At 36.8% G+C, this 10,836-nt stretch overlaps 3 protein-coding genes across 3 annotated transcripts; 2 read left to right on the top strand and 1 right to left on the bottom strand.

The window, feature by feature from the left end:
- The first annotated feature begins 763 nt into the window (after nucleotides 1–763).
- Nucleotides 764–1,844, top strand: LOC147311022 (olfactory receptor 6N2-like). Its single transcript, XM_086265917.1, has one exon. The coding sequence runs from the start codon at nucleotides 897–899 to the stop codon at nucleotides 1,842–1,844; it is 948 nt and encodes a 315-aa protein (XP_086122043.1). The 5' UTR covers nucleotides 764–896.
- Nucleotides 1,845–6,668: 4,824 nt separating this feature from the next.
- LOC147311023 (olfactory receptor 6N2-like) lies at nucleotides 6,669–7,580 on the top strand. The gene has a single exon (XM_086266038.1). The coding sequence runs from the start codon at nucleotides 6,669–6,671 to the stop codon at nucleotides 7,578–7,580; it is 912 nt and encodes a 303-aa protein (XP_086122164.1).
- A 2,081-nt stretch (nucleotides 7,581–9,661) lies between these two features.
- LOC147311024 (olfactory receptor 6N2-like) lies at nucleotides 9,662–10,582 on the bottom strand. The gene has a single exon (XM_086267406.1). The coding sequence runs from the start codon at nucleotides 10,580–10,582 to the stop codon at nucleotides 9,662–9,664; it is 921 nt and encodes a 306-aa protein (XP_086123532.1).
- Between the last annotated feature and the right edge of the window lie 254 nt (nucleotides 10,583–10,836).

Genomic DNA, 10,836 nt, shown 5'->3' on the forward strand with positions numbered 1-10,836 from the left:
GCCAATATTAACAGTTGCCCCATAATGCTTTATATTGTAAGGTAAAGATAATACAATACAACAATACACACAAACAATCAGGTGACCCCTATGCGCAAGCACCTGGTGACAGGAAGAAAATAAACCCCCTTTAAACAAGAAGAATCAGGCTTACGTAGGGGCAACCATCTACCCATTACCGGTTGGGGTGAGGGGAGGAAGACAGTACAAAAGTCATTCTGTAGAAGAGAGACAGAGATTAATAATAACTCTTTAAATGCAGAGTGATGTACAAGCACATAGTGAGTGAAAAGAGGTGAGTAAAGGAAAAGTGCATTATGGAAAGCCCCCAAGATTCTAGGCCTACTGCAGCATAACAAAGGGAGGATGTTGTATTACCTGATCCAGCCCTAACTGTATGCTTTGTTCTGTAAGAACTACTCCAATGTTTAACATTGGTATATGCTAAAGTCATGTGTGGTAGATTGTCGAAAAACAAGTGTAGCAGCTTACATAGACAGAAATCTATCTGTCTTCTCTTTTTGGACAGAGAAGACATATGGTTTGAAAGAGTAGTGAAAGAAGCCATTTATGTCCACTATGAGCGACCATCTTTGAACAGAGGCGGTGGCTTACGACACCAACTGTCTGCCATCTATAATCCAGTTTTGATTTACTGTGACCTTCACAGTACAATTCCCTGGTGGACAAAGCAACCTAATAAAACCTTTCACAGAGTAAGATGATTCACTGTGCACATTTGACTGATGAATGTACTCCAAGATATATTTCAAGTTCAAATACCTGTAAATGAATGAAGGAAAGACAACATAGGTTGCATATTGGTGCAGTTTTGTTTTGTTATTTGTTATTCTTCATTAACACTGCTGGTTTTATAATTTTTTTTCAAAGTATTAATGGATGAGGTGTTAAATGCTACATATTTAACTCTAGATGGGTATGTTGAAGTTAACAAGTACAGATATGTTTATTTTTTCATTTTCTTTATATTATATAGTTTAATAATCTGCAGTAATTCTACTATTGTGTACATAATCTGGATTCATAAAAACCTTCATGAGCCGATGTACACTTTCATTGCTGCTTTGCTGCTGAACTGTGTTCTTTACAGCACAACTGTTTACCCCAAACTGCTGATTGACTTTTTATCTGAAAAACAAGTCACAACATATTCAGCCTGTCTCTTTCAGTTTTTTATGTTTTACACTTTAGGCAGTTCAGAGTTCTTTCTCTTGGCAGCCATGGCCTATGACAGATATGTGGCTATTTGTAAACCTCTGCAATATCAAACTATCATGAGTAAAACCACTGTGAGTATTTTCTTGGCTGTAGCATGGCTTGTACCTGTTTGTCACATTGCAGTCTTAACAGCTGGGAGTGCTGAAGCAACATTGTGTAACTTTAACTTAAAAGGAATATTTTGTAATAATGCAGTTTACACTCTTCAGTGTGTCAAGTCACGATTAATTACTGTATTTGGAGTAGTTGCTTTAATAGATCTTGTAATATTACCTATGCTCTTCATAGTTTTTACATACTCAAACATTTTTATCCTCACTTATCAAAGCTGTAAAGACGTGAGGAAGAAAGCTTTGGAGACCTGTTTACCCCATTTGTTAGTTTTATTTAGCTTCTCCTGTTTAAGTATCTATGATGTAAGCATAGCTCGAGTAGAATCAGATTTTCCCAAAACTGCGCGATTAATAATGACATTACAAATAGTGCTCTATCATCCATTGCTTAATCCATTCATTTATGGGCTCAAAATGAAGGAAATTTCTAAACAGCTAAAAAGATTTTTCTATCATGCTAAAATCATTTCATGTATTAACTCTGAATGCTAAGGTGCCACAATTTGTTTTGTAATAATTTTCTTGCCATCATTGAAAATGCTTTTCATTTAATAAAGTAATTCAAACTATTATTCAGAAAAGTACAGGAAAAAATAGACCATGCCGTGTTCATCTGTATTTGTAAATAAATTGAACATAATATTATTATTAAAGTGTATTGAAGTCTGTTGTTATGCTCAGTAAAATGCTCATGTGAATAGGGTTTAAGACCTATGGTTAATTTACATTAACAGCTTTTGGTGACGTATTTAAATACAAATATAAATTGCCTTCTTTTATGAAAGGTGCACCAATTCCAAGATAGGTAAGAGGATAAGTAATCAAATAAACTATCAGATTAATTTTGTCAGACTTTCATATTTTATTTTGGATTTTTATAACATTATTGGTGGTTCTTATATATGCTGTGTAATAGAGATTTTCCACTAAAGGAATGGGTGGTAACACTTTATAAAACTGTGATAGCTGCAATAGCTTTATAATAACTACATCTTCCTCCCTTGTCACAAATCATGGGCCAGTGTAATTTATTGCCGTCTATCTTGAATGTGCATAAAACATTTGAAAAAGTACAATCCTAATTCCAAAAAAGTTGTCATATAAGAAAATAATCCAATAATTTGCAGATTATTTACCACCGATTAATTATTCATAGATCACAGTAACAAACGTGTAAAATGCTTAACATGAGATTACTACTTATTTTACAATATATTAGCTCATCCTAAAAAAAGATAGGATGTGAGCAAAAAAATGGCTGGAAAAGCAATCCACCATCCATCCATTTTCTTCAACTTATCGATGGCAGAGTGATGGGGGCAGCAGCCTAAAAAGAGAAGCCCATACCCTCCTGTCCCCAGCCACCCCCAGCTTGTCTGGGGGAAAAGCAAGGCATTCCCTGGACAGCCGAGAAATATAATCTCTCCAGCATGTCTGCCCCAGGGCCTCCTCCCAGTGGGACATGCCTGGAACACCTCACCCAGGAAGCATCTAGGAGGCATCCTTGTCAGATACCTGAACCACCTCAGTTGGTTCCTTTCAATGTGAAGGAGCAGCGACTCTACTCTGTGCCCCTCCCAAGATGCTTAAACTCCCCCACTTAAAGCAGGAACTTGTCCCTGGCACATAGTGGGCACTCCAACCTTTCCTGGCTAAGGGTCATGGCCTCAGATTTGGAAGTGCTGATTGTTATTCCCACCGCTCCACACTCGGCTGCCAACCATTCCAGTGTGAGCTGGAGGCCATCACCTGATGAAGCAAACAGAACCACATCATCTGCAAAAAGCAGAATTGAGATTCTGAGACCACCCAAGTGGGAGCCACTTGGCTATGCCTAGAAATACTGTCCATAAAAATTATGAACAGAAAAAGGGCAAAGGGCAGCCCTGGCGAAGTGCAACACCCAGGAGAAATTAATGCAAGTTATTGCCATCTATGGGGACCAAGCTCTTGCAACAGGTGTATAAGGATCAAATGGCCTGTAGCATTGGGCCAGATACCCCATACTCCCTAAGCACCTCCAACAGTATACCAAAATGCCTTTTCCAAATCCAAAAACACATATAGTCTGGTTGGGCAGATTCCTATGCACCCTCATGTATCCTCGAGAGGTTAAGCTTGTCCAAGGTTCCAGGACTGGGACAAAAACTGCATTGTTTCTCCTGCATTCGAGGTTTGCCTAATGAACCGACTCTCCTTTCCAGCACCCTGGAGTTAGACTAGACTTTCCCGGGGAGGCAGAGAAGTGTGATCCTCCTATAGTTGGAGCATGCCCTCTGGTCCCCCTTCTTGAACATTTGAACCACCATCCCGGTTTGCCAATCCAGAGGCCCCTTGAACCAAGACAGCCCTACAATACTGAGAGCCTTCAGGAACTCAGGGTAACCCCAAGGGGCCTTCCACCAAGGAGTTTTTTAACTGCCTTCGTGACCTCTTTCCTGGACATAGACAAGGCATCCCCCTTGTACCTAAAGTCTCAGTGGGATTAAGGAGGTCTTTGAAGTACTCCTTCCACTGCCCGACAATATCCTCAGTCGAAGTCAGCACCTCCACCCCTACACAGTGCAAGTAGAGCACCGCTTTTGCCTCCTGAGCTGCTGTTGGTTAGCCAAAATCTCTTCAAGGCAGTCTGAAAGTCTGTTTCCATGGCCTCTCCGAACTCTCTCGCACCCAGTTTTGCTTCAGCCACTGCCCAAGCCACGTTCCGCTTGGCCCGTCAGTACCTATCAGCTGCCTCTGAAGTCCCACAGGCTAACTAAGCCCAAGAGGACTCCTTCTTCAGCCTCATGGTTCCCTTTACCTCTGGTGCCTGCCATCTGGTCCAGGGGTTACCACCACGACAGGCACCAACCACCTTGTGGTCGCAGCTCAGTACAGCAGCTTCAGTAATGGAGGTGCTGAACATTGTCCGTTTGGACTCAATGTCTCCAACCTCCCTAGGAATGCTGTTGAAGCTCTGCCAGAGTGAGAGTTGAGGGTCTCTGCCCCTGGCTGCTGCCCAGCACACATTGCACCTGACCCCTATGGCACCTACTGCGCGTGGTGGGACTACAGGAGACGGCACCTCCTGCATGTGATGAGCTTACAGGCCACCACTCACAGGAGTGGTGCTAAAAAGAAAGCGCTCAAAGAACTCTAAAGGAACATTTTGCTATTTAATTTAATCAAAGATTTTGAAAACAATTTTTGGAAAACATCAAGACAATGGTCAAGCCAAGGTGGATGTTGCACTAGGGATCACCTCTGAGCCACTTTCTTGTTAACAAGAATAGGTAGGTTGGTAAATGGGGCAAGGCAGGATGAACTACAATGTTCGCAAATGACATTGTGATGTGTAGTGAGAATAACTGGAAGACAGTCTGGAGAGATGGCGGTATAGACTGGTTAGAAGAGGAATGAAAGTCGGTAGAAAAAAGTCAGAATACATGTGTGTAAATAAGAGAGAGAAAGGTGAACATGTAAGAAATCACAAGGATAAATAAGTTAAATACAGGGGATCAACCATTCAAAGCAATGGGCACTACCCAAGACAGGTGAGAAGAGAGTGCAGAGTTGATGTATGTTTTGGGGATGGTGGCTCTGATAAAAAAGACAGAAGGTGAAATGGTAGAGTTGAAGATGCTAAGATTTCCACTGGGAATGACCAGGAGCAACAAAATTAGAAATGAGTATCTTAGAAGGACAGGTCAAGTTAAGCAGTTCGGAGGCAAAGCTAGAGATTCAAGATTGAGATGATCTGCACATGTGATGAGGAGGGATAGTGGATATAAAAGGATGGAAAGGGGATGTTGAATGTGGAGCTAACAGCCAGAACACAAAAATGAAGTTCACAGAGAAGGATCTTGGATATAGTGAAGGAGGATATGTGGAGGGTTGGTGTGACAGAGGATCTTGCTCGAAATGAAGTGAGGTGGAGACAGATAATCGACACTGGCAGCCCCAAAATGGAGTAGCCCAGAGAAGACAAAGATCCTACGTGATGTACTGTATTTCAAATTATGATTCATCAGTCCATAATTCCTTCTTCCAGTCTTCAGTAGTCTGCTTCATGGCCCAGGCAAGCCTCTTTGTCTTATTCTGATGTCTTAGCAATGGCTTTTTGGCTGCAGCTAGTCCTGTCAAACCTGCAGCTCGAAGTCCTCTCTTCACAGTTGAAATGGAGACATGCTTACTATTACAGCTTACTACTAAGCTGTGCTTGAAGCTATTGTCCATTGAACCACTTATCATGCAAGCTGTTAACTCTAGGGAACTTGTCCTCTGATTCAGTTGTGGTTTGGGGTCTGCTTGACCTCTTCCTGTCAGAGTTTGCCCCAAATTTCTGAGTGCCTTTTGATGGTGAAGGGAACCGTACTTACTGACACCTTGACTTTCTTTGCAATTTCTTTGTAGGAAAGACCTAAATTTTTAAGTGTTATGCTGGTCTGTCTCTCTTCCACTGTTAATTGCTTTTTTCTCACCTTTTTTGTGCAACACACTACTTTCTGCAACACAGGATTTTGGGAAACCCTACCTTTTTTTTAACCTCTTGGAGTTCATCACTTACCTTTGTAACCTTTCAAGCTATTTATTGGACTTGAAAGACTTGAATTGGAATAAATAATTGAAAAAAATTGGTGTGTTCTAAAAAGAACCCTCACTGTTCTATAAATTTGTCAAATAATTATATTCTCTAAAGTAAATTTGTGTAAATTATGGAATTGTTACGGTGGCCCTGAGAGGCCAAACGGACTGCAACTTAAGAAAACACCAGCAATAAGAAAAACGCTGTAAAAGCACACAAAACACAATGGAAATAGGAAAAAAGAAAACAGAAACAGAAATTATCTTAAAGTGCATTAACTATTTTTTCTCCCCACATTGCATTGCAGTGTGCATGATGTCGATCTACATGAAATTCTCTTAGCCTGAACAGAATTACATATTTAAATATAGGACTATATTTGCTGTTATTTTATTATCATTTCTGCCGGTCAACTAATTTTTTCTTCTTTAAAATTTGTTTTTCAATTAATACCCACGTATGTATGTAGTAAAAGAGGAGGAGCCAGAAAATGTACCCGTGTAAGTAAGGGCTAACCACTGTCGGCTTATGTCTCCAGAGGTTGAACATGGTAATAGGTCTTTGTGGAGAGTTGAATGAGATATATGGAGCTTGAAGTTTCATTTCATCACATATTTGGTCTGATTTGAACAGTTCACTTTCTAAAGATGAACACACACCAAGTTTAGGTATCTATGAATAATAATATTTTATATGTACTAGTTTTAAACATTCTGCCTGTTTAAAATTTTAGTTTGTAATATCTGATTTTCATGAATGCTGAAATGAATATAACATATATAACTTTTGGTGGTCATGTGGAAGTGGAGAAATACAGATATATTTATTTTGTAATTATGTTTATGGTATACGGTCTAATAATTTGCAGCAATTCCACTATTGTGTGGGTCATCATAGTTCAAAAAAGCCTTCATGAGCCTATGTACATTTTCATTGCTGCTTTGTTAGTGAATTCTGTTGTTTTGAGCACTGTCATCTACCCGAAGCTTTTGATTGACTTCTTATCTGAAAAACAGATTATTTTGTATCACGCCTGTCTTTTTCAAGTATTCATGTTTTATGTTTTAAGCAGTTCAGAATTCTTACTGCTGTCAGCCATGGCTTATGACAGATATGTGTCTATATGTAAACCTCTGCAATATCCAACTATCATGAGAAGAACAAGAGTCAGTATTTTCCTGATAATGTCCTGGTTTTTACCTGCTATTCAGATTGTAGTGCCAGTACTAAGAAATTCTATTACACCACTCTGTAACTTTACTTTGAAAGGTATATTTTGTAACAATTCTGTAAATCATCTTTATTGTGTAACTTCAAAAGAACTATCTATATATGGTATGGTTGTTCTATTTAATGGTGTACTTTTCCCCATGCTTTTTATACTTTTTACATACATAAAGATAATTATAGTTGCCTGTCAGAGTTGTGGAAATGTCAGAAAAAAAGCTGCACAAACCTGTTTGCCTCATGTGCTAGTTCTAATTAACTATTCTTGTTTGGTTACTTATGATATGGTTATAGTTAGACTGGAATCAGAGTTTCCTAAAACTGCACGTTTTATAATGACATTGCAATTTATAACATATAACCCTCTTTGCAATCCAATAATATATGGACTAAAAATGAAAGAAATCTCTAAAAACCTCAAAAGGTTGTTCTCTTGAACTAATGTAAACTATTGTAGACTTTTATAGTCTTTTGTTAAAAATTGTTTTTTAGTGTTTATTTAAGAGGTGTTAAATGATATCTGATCTTTGGTAGGTCTTTAATAAGACCTATCATTTCTGAGACATTTTCTTTTCAGTGTAAAAACGGATAAACTTCTCCAGCTATTCAAAGCATGTGATTCTGTTCAGTAATTTTTGGATTATTCATTAAAAAATATTACTATCATTACTCCTATTCATAATATTGTTTCTTCATATACAGTTTAAGGACATTTGAAATGATTGATTGAATGAAAACCAAAAATATATAGCTTTTTCTCTTTTGTATTATAATATCACAGATTTCTGTGGTCATAGTGTGAGATTCAAAAACTGGGCCTTTTCCTTGTGCAACAGAGAGCGGATCATTATTTAAAATTCTAAATGAAAGTAAGAAAATAGCAAGATCCTACCTGTCTGATATCACTTTTCCCATATAGATTTCTGAATAAAGAAATGTGTTCATAATTTTATACTGTGATTTCATATTTATTGGTTCTCACAATCAAATCCAAAAGCTGAGACTATGTATGAAGATAACTGAAAATATGGAGGAAGTAGTTTGACATGAGGACAAGTACATAAGGAAGCGAGAGAATTAACATGCCGAGGTATTTTTTATCTGTATTGCAGCCCTCTGTAAATGAAATAGGGTTCAGAATGCATATTGAAAACATATGGATTGACATCACCAAAAAATTGTAGGTCTGCCTAAAGTATATATTTTCCGTTTGATTTATATGTAGGTTTATGTGATTCTGAATTTCATTATGTGGTGTGACTATTGCGAAATGAGCAGTTTTTTTATGGAGATATAATGGTCAAATCTTGTAACTCTTCAGAGTAGTTTAAAGGATTTTGTTTTAATTACCTCACATGAAAGTAAACATTTGAATTAAATACATTTTATAATATAGCCAGTAAATATATTTTACTGAATTTCTAAATTCACATAATCAAATACAGGAAAAAACAGTCTAAAAATAACTATAATAAAAAGAAGTTTCTAAATGAATGTTAGATATATTTCAGTATTACACTATTAATCGGTTGTGTACCACAGACCTCTAAGCTGGAAGTAGTACTTAGAAGACCATCTCTTCACTTAGATGTTTTAGCTAATAATAGACTAATAGGCAACCTTACTGTTATCTCAAAAATTGTCGTAATTGTAAAAAATAGTTGTAAAATATGTAACTGTTAATCGTCAGAGAAATTGTTTATTTGAACAGTTTCAGTCATGTTTCAGAGCTCATCACATGACAGAAACAGCTTTGGTGAAGGTTACAAATTATTTTCTAATGGCCTCTGACAGTCAACTCATCTCTGTGGTTGTCCTGCTTTACCTCAATGCAGTAAATTTAAATTTCACACACTAAGGTTATCACTCATAATACTCATAATATACTCATCACCAAATAATTTTCCAATATTAAATGGACGCTCTTTCGATCAGTGCTCTTTTTATGTAATTGGTTTACAACTAGTTTCATTTTTTTATTTTTTTCCACTGATGAATTGATGATTTTTTTAGATTTATTCCTGTAGGGCTGTAAAATTTTGGAGCCAAACAAAGGTTATATATTCTTATGTAAGGTTATATTGTGTGCGCTTGTGGTTTGTGTGTGTGTGTGTGTGTGTGTGTGTGTGTGTGTGTGTGTGTGTGTGTGTGTCTGTGTGTGTACATATATATGTATAGATGTAATTGGCATGTGATAGATATATTGATTTGCTGTAGTAAATTACAGATTTTGGTCCCCACAAAGTAAAAACCAGTACACACACACAAACACACACAAAAGGCCAGCAGAATTTGACTCTTTTTACTAAATCATTTTCATAACAGCGATTAATAATCTGTGATAAAGGGAAATGAAGGAAAAACCTGAAATCCAAGCATGTTTAGACTTTAAATATTACCAGCATCAGTCTAAAAAGTTAAATATCTTTGCTTTATGACCATTACATATGTCAGCACTAAGAGAATAGACTTGAACACTTACATAAATGCCATAAATAATAGTGCAGTGATTTCAGTGTTATTTAACTAGACACAATAATATCTTGAGATGTTTAGAAATTTCATTCGTTTTGAGTTCATATATAATTGGATTTAAAAGAGGATGAAATAAAATCAACTCAAAGGTCAATATCAAACGGAGAGTTTTTGATAAGTCTGTTTCCAGTCGAACTATAATTATATCAAAGGAAATAAAACAAGAAAAGTGAATTAAAACCAGCAAGTGGGGTAAACATGTCTTTACAGCTTTTTTTCTCACTTCTCTACACCTTTGGTAAGATATTTTAAGAATCTTGATGTATGAAAAAAGTATGAAAAGCAAAGGTAGAAGGGCAATGTTTATCAACATGACCACACCATATATAGATATTGCTACTGACGGCACACACTGAAGCTTGTGAACTGAATTATTACAAAAAATTCCTGTCAGAGTAAAGCTACAGAGTTTGACATTAGAATACAACACACCTAACATCAAGGCTTCAAAAGCAGGTATAAGCCAAGCTAAAATCAGACATACATATATAGTTATTCTATTCATAATAACTGGATATTGCAGGGGTTTACATATAGACACATACCTGTCATATGCCATTGCTGCCAACAGTAAAAATTCTGAACCAACCGAGGTGTAATATGATAAACCTTGGAAAAGACAGAGTGGATATGATATCATCTGTTTTTCAGACAAAACATCAGATAAGAGCTTTGGATAGATAATCATGCTGTAAAGAACAGAGTTGATTAACAAAGCTGCAATAAAAATGTACATTGGCTCGTGAAGGTTTTTGTGAGTCCAGATAAGGAAAACTATAGTGGAATTAAAGCAGAGTATCAGAATATAAAGTGTAAATATGATCACAAAATAAAGATATCTGTATTTGTGCAATTGTGCAAACCCACCTAGAGTTAGCAATGTTACATTTAATTCAATATCCATTTAATGAACAAAAATGTTATTTACTATACAACTAGATGACATAAATGGTATTCATTAAAAATCAAATGAAAAGACAAGTCTTAATGTATTGTAGTAATGCTTTTCCAGCACCGAACTAAGTAATTGGCTCTGTGGCTTTGTTTTATCAGACAATTTCCCATTCTCAATGGGACTCATTAAGTTCTTCAAGAACATGTAAACAACTTCACCAAACTTTATCAGTTGATATTTTTGTCTGTGTGATCTATCATCGT

The sequence above is a fragment of the Aulonocara sp. 'chitande type north' Nkhata Bay genome, linkage group LG16, assembly GCF_057382095.1.
Source record: "Aulonocara sp. 'chitande type north' Nkhata Bay isolate Kocher_YH1m ecotype deep benthic linkage group LG16, A_spYH_male_GT1.1, whole genome shotgun sequence".
In the NCBI taxonomy this organism is placed as follows: Eukaryota; Metazoa; Chordata; class Actinopteri; order Cichliformes; family Cichlidae; genus Aulonocara; species Aulonocara sp. 'chitande type north' Nkhata Bay.

Coding starts and splice junctions, on each gene's coding strand:
- LOC147311022 (XM_086265917.1), top strand. CDS start 897: ATGGATGAGGTGTTAAATGCTACATATTTAACTCTAGATGGGTATGTT.
- LOC147311023 (XM_086266038.1), top strand. CDS start 6,669: ATGAATGCTGAAATGAATATAACATATATAACTTTTGGTGGTCATGTG.
- LOC147311024 (XM_086267406.1), bottom strand. CDS start 10,582: ATGGATATTGAATTAAATGTAACATTGCTAACTCTAGGTGGGTTTGCA.